Consider the following 26,393-nt stretch of genomic DNA (forward strand, 5'->3'; position numbering starts at 1 on the left):
TTTAATTGGCCATTTGGATATCTTTTTAGGTAATGCCTATTGATGTTTTTTGCATATTTTTCTTTTTCCTTATTGTTTTATGTGAATTCTTTATATTCCAGTACAAGTTCTTTAATAGCTTTAATGGTTGTATGTGTTTTCAAATATCTTCTTCCTTTTTAGTCCCTCCCACCTTCCCCCCGCCCCCCATCTTTTAGTCCCATAGTATTGTATTTTGATGAAAAGCAGTTCTTAATGTAGTCCAGTTTGACAATCTTTTCATTTATTTTTGGGTTTTTCTTACCTGATGTAAGAAGGGTTTGCTACCCTGAGCTCATTAAGACATTTTGCTGCATTATTACTAGAAGCTTTATCATTTGCTTTTCACACGTGGGATTGATATGTGTATGTTGCTTGGGTATATGGAAATCCAAATGTCCAGCGCCATTTATTGAAAAGAATATCCTTTCTCCATTGTCCTGCAGTGCCACCTTTGTGGTAAATGAAGTGTCTACATATGGGTATTTCAGGGCTTTCTATTCTATTCCAGTAGTTTGTCTATTCTCATGCCAGTACCATGCTGTCTTAGCCTAGCATTATATTAAATCTTGACATCTGGTAGGACAAGTTCACTCACCTTGCTCTTCTTTAAGAATGTCTTAATTATTCTTGATCTTTTCATTTTTTTAATGAATTTTGATACCAGCTTGTGAAATTCTGCCCCAAAACAAAATTTCAGTTAGGATTTTGATTAGGTTTGCATTAACTCTATCGTTCTGATGACATTTGGGGATTGACATTTTACGGTATTGAGTTTTCCAGTCCATAAACTTGGTACATCCCTATTATTTTAATACTGTTTTATAGTTTTCTGCATAAAGATTATGTACATTTTTTTGTTAGTTATTCCTAGATATTTAATATTTTGTTATTGTAAATGATAATATTTTTAAAATTTCATTTTCTAACACTACCATAGCTGGAATTCAGAAATGCAGTTGACTTTTATTTATTAACTCATATATCTTACAACCTTACTAAGCTTACATAACAATTTTAATAAATTATATGTAGATTATTTTGAATTTTTTACAGATAATCATCAGCAAATAATGGCTTTTTTTTTAAAAGATTTTATTTATTTATTTGACAGAGATACAGCGAGAGAGAGAGCACAAGTAGGGGGAGTGGGAGAGGGAGAAGCAGGCTCCCAACTGAGCAGGGAGCCCAATGTGGGGCTCGATCCCAGGACCCTGGGACTATGACCTGAACCGAAGGCAGACGCTTAACGACTGAGCCACCCAGGCGCCCCAATGTATATTGGGGCTTTAATATATATATATATGTATAATGGCTTTAATATATATATAATGATACCAGTTATCTTTTGATTATAGTTTCCGTGGTATACCTACTTCTGCCTTTTATTTTCATCTTTTTGATGTCTTTTTGTTTTAGATAAGACCTATGTAAACAACATGTAGTTTTTAATTTTTATTTATTTACTTTTAAAGATTTATGTATTACAGAGTGAGCAGGGGGAGGGGCAAGAGAGGGAGACAGTCAGACTCCCCACTGAGCAGGGAGCCTGATGCGGGGCTCTGTCCCAGAACCCCAAGATCATGACCTGAGCCGAAATCAAGAGTCAGATGCTTAACACTGGGTATTTACCCCAGAGATACAAATGTAGTGATCCGAAGGGGCACATGCACCCCTATGTTTATAGCAGCAATGTCCGCAATAGCCAAACTATGGAAAGAGCCTAGGTGTTCATTAACAGAATGGACAAAGAAGATGTGGTATATATATACAATGGAATATTATGCAGCCATCAAAAAGAAATGAAATCTTGCCATTTGCAATGACGTGGATGGAACTAGAGGGTATTATGCTAAGTGAAATAAGTCAATCAGAGAAGGATAAATGTCATATGATCTCACTGATATGAAGAATTTGAGAAACAAGACAGAGGATCATAGGGGAAGGGAGGGAAAAATGAAAACAAGATGAAACCAGAGAGGGAGACAAACCATAAGAGACTCTTAATCTCAGGAAACAAACAGGGTTGCTGGAGTGGAGGGGGGTGGGAGGGATGGGGTGTCTGGGTGATGGACATTGGGGAGGGCATTTACTATGGTGAGTGCTGTGAATTGTGTAAGACTAGTGAATCACAGACCTGTACCCCTGCAACGAATAATACATTATATGTTAATAAAAAAATTTAAAAAACAGAACAAAACATAGAATATACAGTGATCAACCAAAAAAAAAAAAGTCAGATGCTTAATCAACTGAGCTACCCAGGCTCCCCAACATGTAGTGAGTTTAAAAAAAAAAATGTTTGTTTTTAAAACTGATCACTTAGTTTATTACATTTAATGTAAGTATTGACATATGTGGATTTAAAACCACCCTCTTATTAAATGCATTATATTTACCTTACCTGTTTAATGTTCCTTTTTTCTCTTGTTTCTTGGCATCTTTTGAATTGTTTTTTAAAATTCTTTCCATCTTTAGCTTGGGCGTTAAACATTCTTTTTTTTTTTTTTTTTTTTTAAAGATTTTATTTATTTATTTGAGAGAGAGAGAATGAGAGACAGAGAGCATGAGAGGGAGGAGGGTCAGAGGCAGAAGCAGACTCCCTGCTGAGCAGGGAGCCCGATGTGGGACTCGATCCTGGGACTCCAGGATCATGACCTGAGCCGAAGGCAGTCGCTTAACCAACTGAGCCACCCAGGTGCCCGGGAGTTAAACATTCTTTTATACTTTTTTTACTGGTTAGCCTAGATATTACGACATGAAATTTTTAAAAATTTGAAGTGGAATTTTTTAAAAAATATTTTATTTATCTGAGAGAGAGAGGGAGAGGGAGAAGCAGGCTCTTTGCAGGGAACCTGATGTGGGGCTTGATTCCAGGACCCTGGGATCATGACCTGAGTGGAAGGCAGACACCTATCCAACTGAGCCACCCAGGTGCTCCTGAAGTGAATTTTTAAAAATTTAATTTTATTTTTATCAAAGTGTAATACAATATGAATTCTTGACTTATAAAAGTCAAATGTTATATGGCACAGTAACCATTTCGGACAGTGCAAGGACTTACCTCCATTTATCCATCTTCCTGACTTACATTTGAGTGTAATTGTATATTTTAATTCTCCATTTTTCACTCTGTAAGACAATGTGGTGGTTTTGTGTGTGTGTGTGTGTGTGTGTGTGTTTTGTTTTTGAGAGCAAGAGACAGCACATGCATGCAAGGGAGTGGCAGAGGGAGAGGGAGGGAGAGAGAATCTTAAGAAGGCTCCATGCTCAGTGCAGAGCCTGACGTAGGGCTCGATCTCAGGACCCTGAGATCATGACCTGAGTGGAAATCAAGAGTCAGACGCTTAACTGACTGAGCCATCCAGGCGCCCCAAGACAGTGTTATTTTATATAGGCAATATTCATTTAGGTTTACCAAATATTTATCATTTAGTCCAATGTATTTATCATTGCTTTTCTCTTCTTGCATCTGTGACTATTCATCTGGGATTATTTTCCTTTTGGTTGAAGAATACCCTCTGATATTTCCATTTATTGTGAATTTACTGATGAAGCTTCTTTGTGTTTTATTTTACTTCCATTCTTGAAGGATTTATTTTTATTATGAAAAATTTTTTTATTATGAAAAAATTTTTAATTGAATTATAAAATATGGTGTTATTAGTTTCAGGTGTGCAGCATACTTTTTCAACAATTATATAGGTTACTCATTGCTCACCACAAGTGTAGTTACTGTCACTGGACATTAATATTATTGACTATTCTCTATGCTCTACTTTTTATCTCTATGACTTATTTATTTTATAACTGGAAGTTTGTACCTCTTAATCCCCTTTATTTCACCCCCCCAACAACTACCAGTTTGTTCTCTGTAAGAGTCATTTTGTTTGCTTCATTTGTTTTGTTTTTTAGATTCCATATATAAGTGGTATTTGTTTTTCTCTATCTGACTTAATGTCGCTTAGCATAATACCCTCTAGGTCCATCCATGTTGTTGCAAATGGCAAGATCTCATTCTTTCTTATGGCTGCATAATACTCCATTGTATATATATACCACATCTTCTTTATTCAGTTCTTGAAGTATGTTTTGCTGCATGTAGAATTTTAGATTGGCTGTTATTTTCTTTCAGTACTTTAAATACATCGTTGTATTGTCTTCTGCTGTCCATTGTTTCTGTTGAGAAATCAGAGTGTCATTCTTACTATTGATCCTTTGAGGAATAATCTTTCTCTTTGGTTCTTTTAGTAGTTTTTGCTTCGTACGTTTTTCAGCAATTTTTTGTCTTGTGCCTACATGTGGATTTCTTTTAATGTCTCATACTTGGGGTTCATAGTGTTTATCATCTGTGGCTTGGTACTTTTCATCAGAGAGGTTCTTGGCCATTATTTCTTTCTCTCCCTCCTCTCCTTTTGAGACTCCACCTACATGTGTGATAAGCCACCTCATTTTATCCTGTTCTCCTCTGAATTTTCATTCTTTCATCTCCTTGGGCTTCATTCTGGACCTATGTTCCGGTTCACTCCTTCTCACTCCTTCTCTCTTCATCTTGACTAGTCTCCTGTTGAATCTGTTCATTTATTTGTAATTTCGTTGATGGCTTTTTATCATTTCTATAATTTCCTTTTTTAAAAAAATTCTAGTTCTCTGGTGAAATTCTCATGTTGTCTTTATCTCTTTCAACATAATAAGCAGAATTATTTTAAAATCTGTGTCTGATAACTCCAATAAATGAATCCCTCTGACTGTGTCTTATCATGTCTATTCATGTGCATTGGTGGTTCAGTGGTAGAATTCTCACCTGCCATGTCTATTCATGTTATCTGATCTGCTATCATGCTTTATTTCTTACTGTATTAGGCAGTGTATTTCCAAAATTGTTTGTAAAAATAATTTGAGGCTTAGGATGACTTATTTTAAGCCAGAGAATATTTGTTTCAGTCTAGAAATCCAGGAAAAATTCTCATTTCAGGAATTAAGATGATTCAAAGCTGACCTGCAGTTCCTACCAAAGTCTGTGTATTTTTATTTTATTCTTATTTGTATTGTTGTAGCTTTTTGGGGTTCTAATCCAAAGTGATGGGATTTATTAGGCTGCCCCTTCTCACCCTAGTACCCTTAGACTTAAACTCTAGCCATTGCCCCTCTGGCCTCACTTGGCTGTCAGAAGCACTGTTTACTTTGCCTCCCATCTCTCCATTCCCTCACTCCTGCAGTTAGCAAAAGCCTGAAGAAAAAGCAGCCCCACACTCTAGGCGAACCTTTCTGGGTTCCTTCCTTGCATGATCCTAGTTCTTTCTTAGTTTATCTTTCAGTTTTCTAATACTTTCAAATACACATATGTATATACACGCACCTATATATGTTTTCATAGATATATATATGTGTGTATCTATACACATATATGTATGTGTGTGCACACACTTTTTTTTTTTTTTTTTTTTTACATCCATAGTACTTTTCTAGTTTTCCTCAGCAGAAAGATTGGTCTGAATTATCTAGCCTTGCCCTCAACAGAAGTGGAAGTCTTGCTAATGTCTTTTGCTGGACTATTGCAATATACTCTTAATTTGTCTCTTTGTCTAGTTTTGCCCCTTCCAACCCAATCATATTGAGGCTGGATTGATATTTCAAAAATTCAAATCTGTTAATGTCACTCTCCTGTTCATTGTTCATCAAAGGATTCTTATTGCTCTTAGGACAAAGATTTTTCTTTTGTTTATTCAATAGTGAACAAATATGTATTGAGTTCCTGCTTCATGGTAGGCATTATTAGAGAGATACTTGCCATAATTCTCAAAAAGATGTGGTGCCTGTTAGTTTCTTAAGCCTCATTTAGGGGCGCCTGGGTGGCTCAATTGGTTGGGCGTCTGCCTTCGGCTCAGGTCATGATCCCAGAGTCCTGGGATCAAGCCCCGCAGCCCGCTCCCTGCTCAGCGGGGAGCCTGCTTCTCCCTCTCTTCCCTGTGCGTGCTCTCCCTCACTATCTCAGTTGCTATCTCTGTCTCTCTCAAATGAATAAATACAATTTTTTTTAAAAAAAGGCTCATCTTATGTCAATGACATTTTAGCCACATTGCGCTTTTTTCAGTTCTGAAAGTTGTGGTATTCTTTCATGACTCAGAACATTGATTCATTCTTTTTCCTCTGCCTCAAATTAGATCAGGATCTCTTTGACCATAATACGTAGTTATAAGTTCTGTCTGATATGTCATATGCTTTCATAGAACGCTGTATTTTTTCTTTACAACTCTAATTATTAAATGGACATTACTTAATAAATGTCTGCCTTGCCCATCAACCTCTAAGTTCCACAAGGGCAGTGTATCCCCATGGCCTGGTACAGGGGGCTCGTAGTATGCAGGAAATCGGTGTTGAACAGATAAGATAATTTACTGAGTGATTAAAGAGAACACTTGGCTCTTCCTTTTCTTGTACTCTTATTTTATCAGAATGTACATAGTGCTTTCTTAGCATTTTGCTAGTCACTTTTGTGGCTCACAGGCCAGTTGGGGGAATATACAATCACAAGCAAATACAATGCACTGTAGTGAATGGCATGATAAAGAGTTGTTCAAGGTTGTTCCATGTCCAGTTCAGGGATCAGAGATGACTTCCTGGGGTTAATGCACCTAAGGGACAGGAGGGGTGGGTGTGGGAGAAAGGGAAGGCAGCCTAGATAGAAGACCCGTCTTAAGTGGGGGTACAGAAGCTTCAAGCAGCATGGCATCCCTGGTAGGGAACTGTGGGAGCTGACATAGTGGCGAGTCTTGCAGGCCTTTGTGGCATGCGGAGCAGCTCACACTTCTTTCTGTATAAAACTGGGAGCTTTCGAAGGGTTGTATGTATTTGTGTAGATTTAAAAATTTACACTCTTTTTTAAACGTTACAACAGTTTGGGGCACCTGGGTGGCTCAGTCAGTTAAGCGTCTGCCTTTGGCTCAGGTCATGATCCTGGGGTCCTGGGATCGAGCCCTGAGTCAGACTCTGCTCGGCAGGGAGTCTGCTGCTCCCTATCCTTCTGCCCTTCCCAACTCGTTCTCTCTCATGTGCGCTCTCTCTCTCTAATAAATAAAGTCTTTAAAAAAAATTACAGCAGTAATATTTATTGTAGCAAATTCAAGCACTAAAGAAGCGTGTGAAAGAATGAGATTTGCCTCTGCAAATAAAAAAACTTAAAAAACGGGGCGCCTGGGTGGCTCAGGCAGTTGAGCATCTGACTCTTGGTTTCGACTCAGGTCGTGATCTCATGGGTTGTGAGATTGGGCCATAATGGGCTCTGCAATCAGCAGGGAGTCTACTTGAAAGATTCTCTCCCTCCGCGCCTAACCCCCCCCAACTCCACTCACACACCCTCTCTCTCTAAAATGAACAAACCTTTTTTGTTGTTGTTGTTTGTTTGTTTTTTAATTTATTCATTTGACAGAGAGAGCACAAGCAGGGGGAGCGGCAGGCAGAGTGAGAGGGAGAAGTAGGCTCCCCGCTGAGCAGGGGACCTGATGTGGGGCTTTATCCCAGGACCCAGGGATCATGACCTGAGCTGAAGGCAGACACTTAACCAACTGAGCCACACAGGCACCCCAATGAATAAATCTTAAACAAAAAAAGTGAAAAAACAAAATGCGCTCTCCAGAGATTACTCTGGAGAGAATCACTGCTAACAATTTTGTATGCATTTTTCTGGAGTTTTATATACAGCATTTTAGAATTTCCCATATTCTGAGTTTGCACCTTTCTTCTGCCTGGAACGCTGCTTCCCTAAATCTTCCTGTGGTTCTCTGTCTGACTCAGTTAAGTGTCCTCTTAAAAGTTGGGTCCTCAGAGTGAACTTTCCTCACTGTCCTATCTGGAATAGTCTCCCCACATTACTCTTTAATCCATTGCACACTTTATTTTTCTTCAGAATGTTTACCTTGTGAAATTATATATTCTTTTGCCAGTCTTATCCATTTGACTATAAGATCTGTGAGAGCAGAAATTGCTTCTGCTTTATTCACCATTGTATCCCCAGTAGCTAGAATAATGCTTGGCACATAGTAGGTGCTTCTTGTATGTATGTTGAAGGAATAAATTAATTAACCATTTTAGATAGAATATAGTACTTTCATGTGATTTTTTCCAAAAGTTAACTTTTGTTTGGTAGCTTCACAAACACACAAAAAGAGAGAAAATAATATAAGCCTTTAGATCTTCTTCATCCAGCTTCAATGGTTATCAGCTTTTTGCCGTTCTTGTTTTGATGCATTTTCCGCCACTTTTTGGAGGTTGGGCAAATCTGAAGCAGCATATCATTTCACTTGTGAATTTTTAATTATCTCTGTTTAACAAATAAGGACTTGTTTTAGGACTTTAAAATAAACCCACAACAGTCTTTAATAGCATGTAATACCTACATCATGTTCAGTTTTCACTGATTGTCTTTTTTTTTTAAGATTTATTTATTTTGAGAGAGAGAGCGTGTGTGTACACACGTGTGCATGAGCATGGGGAAGGGGCAGAGGGAGAGGGAGAGAGAAAATGCTCAAGCAGACTCTGCACTCAGCGGGGAGCCCTACATGGGGCTCTGAGATCATGACTTGAGCCGAAATCAGGAGTCAGGCACTTAACCAACAGAGCCACCCAGGCGCCCCTCATTGATTTTCTAAAAGACTTTGCGTGGTTTGTTTGTTCGAAGAAAAATTCACACATTGCATTTGGTTAATTTATCTCTGCCTTCAGCTTGGGTCATGATCTCAGGGTCCTGGGATGGAGTCCCGCATCGGGCTCCCTGCTCAGTGGGGAGTCTGCTTCTCCCTGTCCCTCTGCCTCCTCCCCAGCTTGTGCTCTCTCTTGCTTACTTTCTCTCTCTCTCAAATAAATAAATAAATCTTAAAAAAAAAAAAAGAAGGTAATGGTATCAGGAAGGCATAGAAAAATTACCATTCACTTTGCAGTATTTAGGTGTAATATACTGATCAACAAAATCTCTTTCCCCTGAACTTTATAAGATTAATTTCTCAGAAATAAAACCTTAGAAAACTTGGATCATTGAATCACTTTTGAGATGTTAGTTTCCCGTGTTCCTGTTTGTTGGTTAGCTGAGACTAGAGCATCAAGGTAACAACAGCTTCTTTTGTTCCAGGAGAATGATCCATCTGTGAGACTGAAAATTGCATCATTGTTGGGTTTATTATCAAAGACTGCTGGATTTTCACCAGACTGCATTATGGATGATGCCATTAACATCCTACAGAATGAAAGTAAGTTGTAATTTAAAAGCTATATAATCAGAGCAGAAATCTTTAGTTCCATCTATATAGAATTTAGGACAAAACTTCCTTGTGTTGGTTGTTATTGAAAAAGAATTTGAGGATGATTCAATAAAACATGTACATATATTTACATTAAAGATAAAATACAGAGTTGGTGCCTTGCTTGCTTTAATATTTATTTTAAAATTAAATAAAAACCCTTTGTTGCTGTTTTCTGAAAATATAATTTTGATTATAGTTTCAGAGAATAGTTTTATTTCATCTTGGGGTATACTTATTTAAATAAATATGACTTTAAATATTGGACAACAGTTTATAAATGTAAGAGATTAATGACAATAAAGAAAAATTTTTAAAAATACTCTTCTATTTCCATAAAACAAGGTTTTACATATTGCCTTTTACTTGTATACATTTTGTATGGTTGTACTTACAGTGAATGTACTATTTGTGTTTTACTGTACTCAACATTACATAAATTTTTTCCATGTTTCTATATCATCTTCATAATATTTTCCATGTTTCTGTATCACCTTCATAATATTTGAGGTGTTGATAATACATTAAATACCAACCGATACAGTAGCATGTTTCTAACTTTTTGCTCTTGTAGATAGTGGCAAAAAAATAAATCCATTTCTTTTAAAAGCACCAAAACAATTACATTGCCTTAGTACAAAAGTATCCTTTCTTTCCATGGACAGTTCTTATAGAAGCTAGCTATATACCTGCAAGAATTTCACACTTTTAAGATTGGGGATTTCATAGAGCCATAGACTCATCCAGCTATAAATGGCCTTATAGGGATCATCTTGTCTAATTCCTTCATTTTGCAGATGATAGAAACTTAGTCCCAGAGAGATGAAGTGAGTGGAAGTCAGTTCATTTAGCTAAGGAGTAGCAGAACTGAGAACTTAGTGCTGTGCTCTTTCTTATAGACCATGGTTTAACTGAAACACTTTATCTCTAAGATAGAAACATTATAAGAGAGTTAATTTGGATGCAAACCTCATCCTAACCTTAAAAAAGAAAGAGACTCAAATTATGCAGTATAGGGCACCTGGGTGGCTCAGTCGTTAAGCGTCTGCCTTTGGCTCAGGTCAGGATCCCGGGGTCCTGGGATCGAGCCCCGCATCAGGCTCCCTGCTTGGTGGGAAGCCTGCTTCTCTCTCTCCCACTCCCCCTGCTTGTGTTCCCTCTCTCACTGTGTCTCTCTCTGTCAAATAAATAAATAAAATCTTTAAAAAAAAAAAAATGCAGTATACGTGGAAATAGCTGTTTTGCTTTTTGTTAAATATTCTAAGGTTTCTTTTCTTTAAAAATTATTTATTTATTTAAAGATTTATTTAAAGATTTATTTATTTATTTCAGAGAGAGAGAGCACAAGCGGGAGGGGCAGAGGGAGAGAGAGAGAGAGAGAATCCTAAGCAGACTTCATGCTAAGTGTGGAGCCTGATGCGGGACTCAGTCCCACACCCATGAGATCACGACCTGAGCCGAAACCAAGAGTTGGATGCTTAACCGACTGAGCTACCCAGTTGCCCCTATTTATTTATTTTATGGAGAGAGAGAGAGTGCGCGAGTGTGCATGAGTACGAGTGGACGGGCATAGGAAGAGGGAAAGAATCTTGAGCAGACTCCACGCTGAGTGGAGTAATAAAGGGCCAGGGAACTCAGAGACGGTCCCTCTATCTCATGACGCAGAGATCATAACCTGAGTCAAAACCAAGAATCAGATGCTCAACCGGCTGAACCATCCAGGCACCCCTATTCTAATGTTTCTTACTTAATTGTCTCTGAGAGATTTAATCTAGGTCTCCTCCTGGTTTCCAGTTCCTGACCACCTAGATTCAGAGTAGAAGATGGAACTGGAAGGGACCATAAAGATCATCTAGTTTAAGCCCTTTATTTCATTGCCGAGGAACATGAACTTCAGGGACGAAAAGTGACTGCTAAAGTCACCCTGTATTTGTGGCTTAGAATAAAGCACAGACTAGAATTAGGAGTCTTTTATTTATCAGTCTAGTGTTCACTTTCAAAATCCAGCAGTGTGGGCCACCCTGTGGACCAGAAGTCCTTCATTTCAGTTCATCAGATGTAGGAGTTCCACAATTCCTTAGCAAGCACTGGACTAGGTGTCAGGTATCTCTGCTTCTCTAGTACATATCACACCAGCAATGAAAACACACAGCTTGTTGTAGAGGAGGTATAATCAGACAGAAGAGAGGGTGAGGTAAGTGCTGACTGGTGGGGTCTAGAAAGGCTTAGTGAAGAGTTACATTTGGAAAGGCAGAGATGGGAGGAGTAGTGCCAACAAGTAGGAACATTATGATAAAAGCTAGAGAACTGGCTAAGTATAAGAGATTTGAAAAACTGAATTGTTTCATGAGAGATCATCAGGGAGTGAGGGGCTTTAGGAGGAAAAACTTGTAAAGTGTTTTGAAGCCAAAGGGTAGGTAGTCTTGAGTGCTGAGCAATTTTGAATGTTATTTTGTAGGCACTGGGAACCATGTGAAGTTTTTTTGAGCAAGGGCATGGAATATTCAAGTCTAGTTTTAGAAAGATAAGTTGGTGGCTCTGAGGAATTTGGTTTGATGAACTACATCATTTAGAGGAGAGATGTTGAGAATTTATTTATGATCCACGTGGAGATGTCCATCCAACCTGTAGTTGTAATATAGGTCTGGAACTCAGGAGAGAGACTAGGGCTTAAGGTTTAGATAGATTTGTGATTTATTAGAAGCAAGAGTTAAGCTTAGAACAGCTTAGCTAACGGGGCACCTGGGTGGCTCAGTTGGTTGGGCATCTGCCTTCAGCTTGGGTCATGATCTCAGGGTCCTGGGATCAAGCCCTGCATTGGGCTCCCTGCTAAGGGGGGAGTCTGCTTCTCCCTCTGCCCAACCCCCCTCCCCTGCCCCTGCTCTCTCTGTCTTTTTCAAATAAATAAAATCTTAAAAAAAAAAAAAGGTTTAGCTAACTTTTCATGGTTGTTATGTAGAATTATTTTGTACAAATAAAGGGTGGTAGTGTTGGAGATTTCTTCATATTTCTTCTGTGTTCTCGAAGTACCTTTTCTCCTTGTGACCTCTTTCGAATTGGAGACTTCTTGATGATCTTCGGTTTTGCATTTAAATTTAAGATGAGGACGAGGAACTAAAAGACTGATGGGTAGTTCTGTGTGAAGGGACAGGGCTTGTCAGTTGGTAGCCTCTGTACTAGGATGAACCTCTTTGGAGGACTTTTTTTTTTTAAAGATTTTATTTATTTATTTGACGGAGAGAGACACAGCGAGAGAGGGAACACAAGCAGGGGGAGCAGGACAGGGAGAAGCAGGCTTCCCGCCGAGCAGGGAGCCCGATGCCAGGCTCAATCCCAGGACCCCGGGATCATGACCTGAGCTGAAGGCAGACGCTTAACGACTGAGCCACCCAGGTGCCCCACTTTGGAGGACTTTCAAATGTTAGTGTCTTCCATGTTTTTCTGTGGGGCCCATCAGTTTTTCCATTTTGGAGTCCATAAATCTCCTGCTAGGAAGACGGATGCCTGACTGCAGTGTTTTTTGGAGTCAAAGCTGCTGAAGGGGGCTAGGGAGAGGGGGGGAAGTGTCTCATTTATCAGTATGTTACTATCTCTTAATCTCGTCTTCTTCCCAGTCCTCACCTGGTATCCCCCAAATTGGGAACTTTCTAGTCTAATTTCTATATAGAATATACTTCCTATTTCAGTGGCCACTATGCTGTGTAGTACAGGGCGGGAGGCAGAGTTCCAACTGCTTCTTACAGAGACCTCAGATAAATCCCTGCCTTATCCCTGATTTTTGCTTTTTGTTGTTGTTGCTTTAAATCTCCCAATTCCTGAATCTTTTTAGGGTGTTATGGCTAGAATTCATTTGCTTTGTAGGGGTATCCTCCTCAGTAGGTATTTACTATTAGATTTCTCCATTTTGCCAAAGCTTTTTTTTAATCTATAATGTTTTTCATCTCTGAAAAATTTGCCTTTCTTAAGTACTTACCTTTATTTCTCTGGGTTTGTTTTGGTTTTTTGTTTTTCTTGGGTTTTTTTTGGTGTTTTTAGGTTTATACCTTTTTAATTTCTTTACTCTTTTACTAATGAAATTTTAGGAAAGAATAATAAAAGATGTGTTCAATCTATTATATTTAACTAGAAGTTTTACTAAGAGATTATGTAGCCAGTGTCTTCTTTTCTTTTCTTTTCTTTCTTTTTTTTAGATCTTATTTTTAAGTAATCTCTACACCCAATGTGGGCTTGAACTCACAACCCTGAGATCAAGAGTTGCATGTTCTGCCGACTGAGCCAGCCAAGTGCCCCACCGGTGTTTTCTGAGCTTTAGCCATTTTATATGTTATGTACACCATTTTTGACATATTTGTTTTACATCTGTACTATGGTTTACTTAATATTTTTCTTAAGTGGACAAAATTTTTTTTTAGTTAATTTAAAGAGACTATCTTGATGGGTAAAAGAGAGTTAGTGTCATGTGACATCAATAGATAGTAACTGCAGTTTTCATTATGTACCTTAAAACATAATTATTAATGTAAAAATGATTATCTGAATGCCATCTAAAATCCTCTTTTATACAGCCAGCATTAAAAGAATCATATTTGGAACAAAAAAGAGAATTTAGACAAAGAAGAGAATCTGGCTGATTGGTATTGATTTATTTGGATTTGGCTCTTTGCCCACTTACTAAACCTTCATTGAACATATAATGAGTGGTGCTGGATTGAGAGAATACAAAGGTGAATAAGACACAATCATTGCCCTCAGGGATCTTTCAGTCTCTTGGTTTAGTCTGATATGAAAATAAGTATAGTAAAATGTTAGAGTGTATAAGGTGCAGTGGAAGCACAAAGGAGGAAATAGTCAATTCTTGTTGGGGAAGAAGGAAAAGTTTTGTAAAGCAGGTGACACTACAAGATTAGTAGGTGCTTCCTGGGGAGTGGGATTGAGAATGGAGCTGGGTATGGGTGGAGGAATTCTAGGGAGGTTAGCCTGAGCAAAGATAGGGGGACATGAAATCATAAGTAATTGGAAAAAAGGGTGCTAGAGGAGACTTAAAGAGATGAGGCTAGAAAGGTAGGCAGAGCTAGACCTCATGGAGGGACTGGTATGTATGTGTGTAATGCCCTGCTAAGGAATTTGGATTTTATCTGGAAAGCTGTGAAAAGCCCTTGAATTAATCAAGCACTAAACAGTTTTGGAGTACTGTGCCCAATCTTATGGAGGATTCATGTTTTATTCTTTTATTTTTTTAAAGATTTTATTTATGTGAGAGACAGAGAGCACAAGCAGGGAGAGGGGCAGAAGGGAAGAGAGAGGGAGAAGCAGACTCCCCACTGAGCAGGGAGCCCAATGTGGGGGTCTCAGTCCCAGGACCCTGAGATCATGACCTGAGCCAAAGTAAGACGCTTAACTGACTGAGCCACCCAGGAGCCCCAGATTCAAAGTTTTAGACATGATCCTTTTAGGAACTTAGCTTTTGGTTGAGGGGGATTCAAGGATTGAATAGAGGAACCTAGCTAACAAAAATGTACATTTTTTACCCAAGTAAATTTAGTTTCTCTAGTGATCTCCTTTTGAAATTCTCCAACCCAACTTTTCATCTTCCTTTCTAGAGTCTCATCAAGTCCTAGCTCAACTGTTGGACACTTTGCTTGCAATTGGCACTAAACTCCCAGAGAATCAAGCTATCCAGATGCGATTAGTTGATGTAGCCTGCAAGGTAAGAGCATGATGGTTAGATACAGGGTTGCATCTTTTTTGAATAGTTTGCATTGCCTGAAAATGTAGTATGAGCTGTAAGATCTGCTTAGCTCCATCCCGAATCTGTAACTAAGAATTACCAAGGATGTTTAATGGTTTTAAGAGCTGCCATTCTTTTGTTTCTTGATGTTGGATTAGGTATAAAGCTGAGTAACTTGAGTAAGTGAACTTCCTCATCCTCCCAAAAGAAATGAAAATTATTATAAAGCTGCCATGTATACTGTGCTTAATACATGCACTCTGCTTATTAGGGTAGTTTGTATCCAGCTTTTCATGTGTTCTCTGTAGTCCTTTAGGTGAGTACTCTTATCCCTGTTTTACAAAGGTGGCTGTTGCGGTTTAGGGAGTTTAACTTGCTCAATCTTTCACAGCTAGGAAGTTGCAGAACCAGGGTATAAACTCTAGTTTCTCTGATTCTAAAGCCCATGTTCTTTTTTGTTATGCTTTATTGCCTCAATAAACAGACCAACTACAAAGAAACAAGTGTTTGGGAAGATTTTTTTAGTTTTTTTTCTAACTAAAAGAAATACATGTATATTAGTTGTGCCTTTTGATTTAATTTGCAGCTTTTAATTAGCTGCCTTTTGTACATAACAGCTTCTAAACCTTGTACAATTGGTTTTACTTTTAATCTTTCTGACGAATTTATTTTGAGAATGTAAGAAGACAAATGTGTTTGAACTGTGGAAGAATATTATATTTATGGAAGTAGAAAACTATGTCTGAGCCCCAGGAAAAAGAGTGTATCATTTATCTTAATAAACAATAACAACAAACAAACCCAAACACTTTGACAAGTATGATATTAAAAGCCTAAGTGGAAAAAACTAGGGATTGTATGTTTGAGAGAGTAAGTAATATATATATATATGGATATGCCATGTAAGAGAATAACATGTCTGTGAGGTTGTGCTTGTGAGAAAAGTGTCCTATGAAGTGGATTGTTAATGCTTGAGGTAACAGTTTCTTCAGTTTGCTGTTTTTTTTGTTTTTTTTTTTTAAGATTTTATTTATTTATTTGACACAGAGAGAGAGAGAGACAGCGAGAGAGGGAACACAAGCAGGGGGAGTGGGAGAGCAAGAAGCAGGCTTCCTGCTGAGCAGGGAGCCCGATGCGGGGCTCGATCCCAGGACCCTGGGATCATGACCTGAGCTGAAGGCAGACGCTTAACGACTGAGCCACCCAGGTGCCCCACCCTTTTTTTTTTTTTTTTAAGATTTTGCTTTTTCACTGACATTATAACAGAAGTATTTTATATTGTAAATATTTTGTAGACAGTTTCAATGGGTACATGATATTTTGCTCAATAATTAAACTATAGTTTACCTAAGCATTCTCCTATTATTGGACATTTATATTATAACCACTTTTTAAATTGTGAATAATACTGCAGTAAATATTGTCCAAAATATTTTCTGCATTTAGGTTTATTTCCTAAACATAGTAGAATTACTAGTTGAAAGCATTTAGGGTTTTTTTTTAAGCCTCTTGATACTTCTTGTCAAATTGGTTCCCGGAGTGTTGCAGTTTGTATGACCACCAGCAGTGTATGAGAGTGCCTAATTTCACTGTATCTCTCTAGCATTGGATATTACTGTTTTGTTTTGTTTTGTTTTGTTTTTTCCCATTCCCCTTCATCCATTTTGCCCAGTTCCTCCAACCCTTGCCTTCTGGCAGCCAACTGTTTGTTCTCTGTATTTATAGGTCTGATTCTGCTTTTTGCTTGTTTGTTTATGGTTTTGTTTTGTTTTTTTTTAGATTCCATGTGTAAGTGAAATCATACGGTATTTGTCCTTCTCGGTCTGACTTATTTCACTTAGCGTAATACCCTCTAGGTCCATCCATATTGTGGTAAATGGCATGTCTCATCCTTTTTATGGCTGCATAGTATTCGTGTGTGTGTGTGTGTTGTGTGTGTGTGTGTGTGCATGCCCATGCATACAGGTACTCAGACACACTGTCTTCGTTATCCACTCATCTGTTGGTGGACACTTAAGTTGCTTCCATATCTTGGCTATTGGAAACAATGCTACAGTAAACATAGTGAAGCATATGTCTTTTTGAATTAATATTTTCATTTTCTTTGGGTATTGTATGGTATTTCTGTTTTTAATTTTTTGAGGAACCTCCATACTGTTTTTACAGTGATTGTACCAATTTAAATTCTCACCAACAATGTATGATCCATATCCTTATCAACACTTGGTATTTCTTGTCTTTTTAATTTTAACCATTCCAATAGGTGTAAGGTGATACCTCGTTGTGGTTTTGATGTGCATTTCCCTGATGACTAGTGATGTGGAGCATCTTTTCATGTATCTTTTGGGCATCTGTATATCTTCTTTGGAAAAATGTCTATTCATGTCCTCTGTCCAGTATGGTTTTTTTTAAGATTTTATTTATTTGAGAGACAGAGAGCACACGAGCAGGGGGCAGGGGCAGAGGGAGAGGGAGAAGCAGACTCCCTGCTAACCTGGGAGTCTGATATGGGGCTTGATCCCAGGACCCTGGGATCATGACCTGAGCCGAAGGCAGATGCTTAACTAAGCCAGCTAGGCACCCCACCTCTGTCCATTTTTTAATTGGATTGTTTTTTGATGTTGAGTTGTACAAGTTCTTTATATATTCTGGATATTAACCCCTTATTAGATATATCATTTACAAATACCTTCTCCCATTTAATAGGTTTCCATTTTGTTTGATGGTTTCTTTTGCTGTGCAAAAGCTTTTCCTTTTGATGTAGTCCTAGTAGTTTATTTTTGCTTTTGTTTCCCTTGCCTTAGGAGACATATCTGGAAAGATGTTGCTATGGACCATGTCAGAGAAATTACTGCCTATGTTCTGTTTTGGGATTTTTGTCATTTCAGGTCTCATTTAGGTCTTTAATCCATTTTGAGTTTCTTTTTGTGTATGGTGTTAGAAAGTGGTCCAGTTTCAATCTCTTAGACGTAACTGTCCAGTCTTCCCAACACCATGCATTGAAGATAATTTCCCCATAGTATATTCCACAGTGTGTCCATATTACCCAAAACGATCTACAGATTTGATGCAGTCCCTGTTACAATACCAATAGCATTTTCACAGAGCAAATAATACTGAAATTTGTATGGAACCACAGAAGAGCCTGAATAGCCAAAGGAATCTTAAGAAAGAAAGAACAAAGCTGGAGGTGACACAATTTCAGATTTCAAGATATACTACAAAGCTGTAATAATCAAAACAGTATGGTACTGGCACAAAATAGATACCTAGATCAATGGAATAGAATAGAAAGCCCAGAGATAAACCCACACTTATCTGGTCATTTAATCTATGACATGACAAAGGAGGCATGGGTATTAATGTTTTAAAACAGAAGACAAACCCATTAATCTGGTAGGAGGAAAATGTTTTTTCTTTAAATTTCCTTTTTGGGATGCCTGAGTGGCTCAGTCAGTTAAGCGGCTGCCTTTGGCTCAGGTTATGATCCTGGGGTACTGGGATCGAGTCCTGCATTGGGCTCCTTGCTATGCAGGGAGACTGCTTCTGACAAATAAATAAAATCTTAAAAAAAAATTTCCTTTTATTTTTTAATTATTATTTTTAAAATTTCCTTTTTAAAAGATTACTAGTGAAGCTTCATATTTGTGTTTCATTTCTATTTCCTCTCTTCAGAATAAACTTTTCATATTCTTTGCTAGTTTCACATGTGGGGTTTTGTATGTTTCTTCACTGTTTGTAGAGACTTATAACGGAGTAAAAATTTGAACCATTTGAAAATGGTAGATCTGTCAAAAGCTTTTGCAGACTCAAGTAAGTAAAGACCATGATGCATAGCTACAGTTAGTATTTATATTGCCTAATGCCATTTTGTCTGTGATTTTGTCATACAATATGTTTTGAGATAAGATTCACATACAATAGCATTCACCTTTTCGGTAGAAATAATACAAAGTATGTTCTCTAATCACAGTGGAATGAAATTAGAAATCAGTAACAGAAAGAAATTTGGGAAACCCCTAAAAATGGAATTTTTTTTTTTAAGATTTTATTTATTTGACAGCGAGAATGGGAACACAAGCAGGGAGAGTGGAAGAGGGAGAAGCAGGCTTCCTGCTGAGCAGGGAGCCCGATGCGGGGCTCTATCCCAGGACACTGGGATCATGACCTGAGCTGAAGGCAGACGCTTAACAACTGAGCCACCCAGGCACCCCTAAGTATGGAAATTAAACAACATACTCCTATGTCACCAATGGGTCAAAAAAGAAATCAAAAGAGAAATTAGAAAATACTTGGAGATGAATGAAAACTTGGGGGATTTAGCTACAGCATGCTTAGAGGGAAATTTATAGCTCGAAATGCCTATGGTAAAAAAAGTCAAAAGATTTCAATCAGTAACCTAACCTTCCACCTTAAAACACTGGGAAAAGAAGAGTGCACTAAATACAAAGCATGCAGATGGAGGGAAATGAGAAAGATTAGAATGGAGGGGCTCCTGGGTGGCTCTGTCGGTTAAGCAGCTGCCTTCGGCTCGGGTCATGACCCCAGGGTCCTGGGATTGAGCCCCACATCGGGCTCCCTGCTCAGCGGGAAGCCTGCTTCTCCCTCTCCCTCTCCCTCTGCCTGCAGCTTCCCCTACTTGTGCTCTCTCTCTCTGTCAAATAAATAAATAAAATCTTAAAAAAGAAAGATTAGAGTGGAAATTAATGAAATAGAGAATAGAAAAACAGTAGGAAAAAGTCAGTGAAACCAAAAGCTTGTTCTTTGAAAAGATCTACAAAATTGACAAACCTTTAGTTATATTGCTCAGGAAAGAAAGAGAAAATTACCAGAATCAGAAAAGAAATAGAGCACATTAATACCAATGTGATAGAAATAAAGATTATAAAAGAAAACTGTGAATAATCATATGCTAATAAAATAGATAACTTAGATGAAATGGACAAATTTGTATAAAGAGACTACCAAAACTGACTCAAGAAGAAATAGACAATCTGAATAGACCTATAACAATTAAAGAAATTAAATTAGTAATGAAAAAAACAAACCTACTGACAAAGAAAAGCTCACCCTCAGATGGCTTTATATCAAACATTTAGATAGGAACACCAGTTTTTCACTTTCCCCCAAAATAGGAGTGAACACTTCCAGCTCATTCTATGAGGTTAATATGAGCCTAAAACCAAAACCAAAGACCTCACATGAAAAGCAAACTCTAGACCAGTGTTTTTTTATGAATATGAATGTAAAAATCCTTAACAAAATACTAGCAAGCCAAATTCTGCTATTTGTAAATAGGATTATACACCACAACCAAATGGGATTCATTCCAGGAATGCAAATTGGTTCAACATCTGAAACTAAATTAAAAAAAGAATGAACGAGGGCGCCTGGGTGGCTCAGTTGGTTAAGCAACTGCCTTCGGCTCAGGTCATGATCCTGGAGTCCCAGGATCGAGTCCCGCATCGGGCTCCCTGCTCGGCAGGGAGTCTGCTTCTCCCTCTGACCCTCACCCCTCTCATGCTCTCTCTCTCATTCTCTCTCTCAAATAAATAAATAAAATCTTTATAAAAAAAAAAAAGAATAAAAGACAAAACTCCATGATCATCTTAGAGTAGATTTAGAAAAAGCATTTGACAAGATCCAATATAATTTCATTATAAAAACACTTAAAAAAAAGCCTGGGAGTAGAATAGAACCTCTTCAGCCTGATAAAGGCTGTCTGAAAAACTGACAGCTAACATACTAATAGTGAAAGATTGGATACCTTCCCCACCTAAGATCAGGAACAAAACAGCTATGTTCTTGTGTCTTATGTCTATTCTGCATTGTGCTGGAGGGTCTAGCCAAGGCAAGAAAAGGAAATAAAAGGCATCAGTCCTGGGAAGGAAGAAGTAAAACTATCCCTGTCTGTTCACATGACATGACCTTATATATAAAAAATTCTAAGGAATCCATTTAAAAACTATTAGAAGTAATAAACAAGTTCGGGAATGTTGCAGGATACAATATGAATGTATTAAAAAATCAATTGTATTTCTCTATATTTGCAGTGAGCAATATGAAAATGAAATTAAGAAAATCCATTTATTATAGCGTCAAAACTAATAAAATGCTAATACATTTAATAAAAGAAGTAAAAAACTTGTACTTGAAAACTATATGGATTTTCACAGGGAACGAGGATAGCCAAAACAGTCTTGGAAAAGAAGAACACAGTAACAGGTACACTAGCAGATTTCGAAACTTAACTAAGCATCAATAGGTACTTGTAAAGATCAGTGAAATAGAATTGAGAACCCAAAATTAATCCCATGTATCTTTGGTCAACTGATTTTTTGAAAGGATACCAATACCATTCAATGGAGAAAGAACAGTCTATTCAACATGTGGTGCTGGGACAACTTGATATCCACCTGCAAAAGAATGAATTTGGAAACTTAACTAACACCATATGTAAAAATTAACTCAAAATGTATCAAAGACCTAAATATGTCAGCTAAAACTATAAACTTCTTAGAAGAAAACATAGCTGTAGATTTTCATGACCATGGATTTGCCAGTGGATTATTAGATACTACAAAAGCACAAGGAACAAAAGAAAAAATAGATAAATTGGATTTCATCAAAATTGAAGAATTATGACTGGAAAGACACTATCAAGAAAGTGAAGACAGTCCACAGAATGGGAAAAAAATACTGGCAAATTATATGTTTAATGTCTAGACTATATAAAGATCTCTTACAACCTAACAATAAAAATACAGATAACAATTTAAAAATGGGCAAAAGATCTTAATAGGCATTTCTCCAAAGAAGATATACAAGTAGCCAATAAACACAAAACGATGCTCAGCATCTTCAGTCATTAGGGAAATACAAATCAAAACCACAGTGAGATGCTGTTTCACACCTTTTGGATGGTTATACTAAAAAAGGCTTAACCATACCAAGTTTTGGTGAGGATTTGGAGTAATTGGAGTGCTCCTCCATTTCCGGTGGCAATGTAAAATGCCTCAGCTGCTTTGCAAAATAGTTCAGCAGTTCCTCAAAAAATTAAAGATACAGGCTTACTATATGATCCAGCAATTCCACTTGTAGGTATCTATCAAGAGAACTGAAGCATATTCACACAAAATTTGTACATAAATGTTTATAGCAGCAATATTCATAATACTCAAAAGGTGGAAACAACCGAGATGACCATCTCAGCAACTGATGAATGGATCAACAAAATACAGTGGAATATTCTTTGACCATAAAGAGGAATGAAATATTAATATACACTACAGCTGGATGAATCTTGAAAACATGTCGAGTGAAAGAAGCTAGTTACAAAAAACTTACATATATGATTCCGTCTATATGAAATTTCCGTAATGGGTAAATCTAACAGAGACAGAAAGTTGATTAGTAGGTAGGTACTTAGGGCTGGGATAAATAGAGGGATATGTGGTTGGTAGCAAAAGGGCATCTCTTTGAAATGATGAAAATGTTGTAAATTAACTGTGATGATGATTGTACCCATACATAAATATACCAAAGACCATTGAATTGTGTACATTAACTGGATGAATTGCGTGGTATGTGAGTTATATTTCAATAAAGCTGTTATTATAAAGAATTCACCCTTTGAATTTGAATTGTGGTGAATCTTTCAACATTTCTGTTGTTTCTTTGGCTGTTGTGAATAATGCTGCTCTGAGTATTTGTTTACAAGTTTTGGTTGGAAGAATGTTTTCAGTTCAGTTTTGGGTCTATTTATTCTGGGAATGAAATGGCAGGGCCATTAAACCTATATTTAACTTTAAAAATTTTTTTTTAAATTATGGTAAAATACATGAATTTTTTTAAAGTGAATAAATTTTTTAAAATTTAAAAAACACACATAACATAAAATTTACCATTGTAATCATTTTAAAGTGTACAGTTCAGTGGCATTAAGTATATTATGCCACCATCACCATCATTCTTCACCCATCTCTTCACTTTGCAAAACTGAAACTTTATGAGTTAAAGAGTAACTTCCCATTCTCCCCTCACCCCCAGTCCTTAGCAAGATGCTAGGTGCCTTTCACTGAGAAAGAGAATTCTGGGAAAGTATTGGGTTGGGACAAAATCCAGACACCTCAGCAATTTCAAACTTACCCCCCAAATTGTAAAGTAATGTACAGCTGCCTGGGTGGCTTAGTGGTTTGGGTGATAGACTCTTGATTTCAGCTGAGGTCTTGATCTCAGGGTTGTGAGTTCAAGCCCTGTGTTGGGCTCCATGCTGGGCATGGAGCCTACTTAAAATAATAATAATAATGATGATGTAAAGAATTTCCATATATCCTTCTTCCTGGTTCACTAATAGTTAACATTTTCCCACATTTGCTTTATCATCATCACTGTGTATATATGTATTATTTTTTCCTGAACCTTGTAACAACAAATTGCAGTCATAATGCCCTTTTTCCACTAAAGTAATACTTAAATACTTAAGTGTATTTCTTAAGAAGGATATAATTTGGGGGCACCTGGGTGGCTCATTCAGTTAAGCATCCAACTCTTGATTTTAGCTCAGAATGTGATCTGGCCCTGTGTGGGGGTCCACGCTGGGTGTGAACCTGCTTAAGATTCTCTTCCTCTGCACCTGTTCCCGCTGCTCCCCCCCACCCCCGCATGCACACGCATTCTCTCTCTGAAATAAATAAATACATCTTTAAAAAAGGATGTAATTTTTATAAACGCAATGCAATTCTGATAATCAGGAAATTTAACTTGGTACAATACTAATACTAATCTCAACCTTTATTCACATTCTACTGATTGTCCCAATATTATCCTTCATATAAATTTTTCTTTTCTGGTTCAGGGTCACAGAATGCATTTAGTTTTCATCCCTCTTCATAATTTGGAAAGGTCCCTCAGCCTGTCTTTGTCTTTCATGACCTTGACATTTTTTAAGAATATAGACCATTTATTACAGAATGTCTTTTAATCTGTGTTTATCTGTTCAGTCTGTATAATCTGTATTTCCTCTCTTTAGATTCAGGTTATATATTTTGGCAGGAATACCACATAAATAATATTTGTTCTCAGTTTATCATATTATAAGGCACAGATGAGGTTTGACTCATTATTGATGTTGTTAACTTTGATAATTGGTTAAGGTGATGACTACCAGGACTTTTGTTGTAGAGTTACAATTCTTCCTATGATTAATAAGTGATTTGTGGGAGATATTTTGAGTTAATGTAAATATTCTCTTCCCCATCAAATTTTTACTATTTTAGAGACTACTAATAAATTTTGCTGAGTCAGTTGATACTCTGGTCATTGTAAAATCATGATTTTCTAACTCTTATTCCTTATTAGTTGACATACTACTGTAAATAAATCTTTCCCTCCCTCCCTTCTTTCCTGTCTCTCATTTTGTTTAATATATTATAATCCATTTCTATCATTATTATTGTTTGAAGTTCAGATTGTTCCTTTACATGTCTTTCAAATACAGGGTACGAATCTGCCATATTTTTTGTTTCACAGTAGGAAGAAAGTCATGCCTTCAAGTACTCTTAACTCTTCAAAGTTAATCTCATTTTATCCTGTCAGTAATCCTTTGAGGTACATTGTACAACTAATCCTCATTTGAAAAGATTTGGTTCACAGATTTGGCTAGGAAATTAATATTCTTTTCATATATAGCATTTGTACAACTGAAGTTGGAGATCTTCTGCTTTCCTTCCTTTCTATGAAGATTTTTCCAGTAGAACAGATATTCTTGTCATTTTTTTGTGTAAGGCTTTCTTAGAGCCTATTTTTAATTCTTGTCTGTCTCCATCTCCCCTTTTCATCCAGTCTCTCTGTTTCTTTTCTGTTCCTTTAATTCTGTGGCATAAGTATAGTAAACTCTTAAAAGACATACAGCATTTTAACATTTAGAAAATTCTACTCAGCTATTATGTATGGTTTGTTAGGAGAGTGTATCTGTTAAAATCATTTGCATACAAAGTACACTGAATTTTTATCTGCTTGAAAACAACCCATATTGAAATTGAATGAGTCATTAAGTTATTTTTGTCTTACTTAAGGAACTTCATTCCCAGATTTTCTTGATATACTTAGACATTGATTTTTTTTCCCCTATAGCAATAGCTTTAAACTGGTTGGTTTAGCTTATTTTTGACACGGACTGCTCTTATTATTGGGGATGTGGTTTGCTTACTCACTCCATTAATATGAAAATGACGTCCCTTTAGTGGCCTGGGTGTAACACCAAAATAGCATCATCTGCAGAGCAGACACACTAGGCAGCCATTGGTGATGATGGCGTGATGCAAGAAGCGACCTATATGGGGTGGACATCGCAGAAGTGTAACTGCTGCCCTGAGGCTGTGATTTGGACTTCCACTGTCCTTTGGCCTAACGCTCAGTGTGCAGTATAATAGGCTCGTTATGTAGCAGTGTTGCCTGGTTACCTTAATAGAAGCAGGAAGGTTTCAGTTTGTTGTTTGAAAATCAAATAAAGTATTTGTTACAGTGGAAGCAACCTTCAGGGGCTGGTGGGTCAGTCAACAGTTTAGTTATGAGAAATGATGTTTTCATACTAAAATAGTTTGTTAAAAAAATCCTGCTTTATTAACTGACAGAGTCATTGTCAGCTTCATATCTAAAGTTTCTCATAATTTCTCAGTTTCACTGTCTTAATTTGATTGTTAATTTTGAGCTTTATATATAAGACATTTTGAGGACATGAGTGTATGTTTCACATTTTTGCAGCCTAAATAACTTGGAGGCAAGAATTAACTCTGATCTAAAATGTTTGAGGGAACCATTTTTATAATGAGAGGTTCTGTTTCTGAGCACCACACCCTCAGCATAGTGGCTTTCTCCCCAGGTTTCCTTTGTTCTCTTCTCTGAGTAAGCCTACCTGCCCATCCCATATCCACATGGGACATAGCTTCTCACCTAGTCTAGGTTCCTGCTTAATTTAGGAATCTTCTCTGGGAGCATTCTGGTGTGAGCCAGTAACAGGTGCTCTCTACCTTTCATGACCGACTGCCCTGTTGTCAGATATCCGTCACTAGCAAGTTCATGCTTGTGTGTTCTAGGTCAGCAGACCTATTTCATCCAGGTGCCCACTCTTACCTCTGACCCTTCTCCATTTTCTGTTTTTTTTTTGGCCATCACTTGGTCTTCTTTTCCTTGCCTGTTCTCCTTCTCTCTCTTTTTTTTTTTTTTTTTTAAAGATTTTATTTATTTATTTGAGAGAGACACAGCGAGAGAGGGAACACAAGCAGGGGGAGTGGGAGAGGGAGAAGCAGGCTTCCTGCCGAGCAGGGAGCCTGATGCGGGGCTCAATCCCAGGA

At 37.4% G+C, this 26,393-nt stretch overlaps 1 protein-coding gene across 4 annotated transcripts in view; it reads left to right on the top strand.

Moving 5' to 3' along the window:
- INTS4 (integrator complex subunit 4) overlaps positions 1-26,393 on the top strand; it is a 110,466-nt gene that overhangs the window by 12,681 nt on the left and 71,392 nt on the right. For all 4 annotated transcript variants that reach the window (XM_064576869.1, XM_064576870.1, XM_064576871.1 and 1 more), the window contains exons 3-4: positions 9,143-9,260; positions 14,912-15,018. In XM_064576869.1, coding sequence (XP_064432939.1) covers positions 9,143-9,260; positions 14,912-15,018 — 225 coding nt within the window. The remainder of the gene's footprint in view (positions 1-9,142; positions 9,261-14,911; positions 15,019-26,393) is intronic.

Source organism: Mirounga angustirostris, unplaced genomic scaffold, assembly GCF_029215605.1.
Source record: "Mirounga angustirostris isolate CCGP_5_RB_7025 unplaced genomic scaffold, mMirAng1.0.hap1 SCAF_13, whole genome shotgun sequence".
In the NCBI taxonomy this organism is placed as follows: Eukaryota; Metazoa; Chordata; class Mammalia; order Carnivora; family Phocidae; genus Mirounga; species Mirounga angustirostris.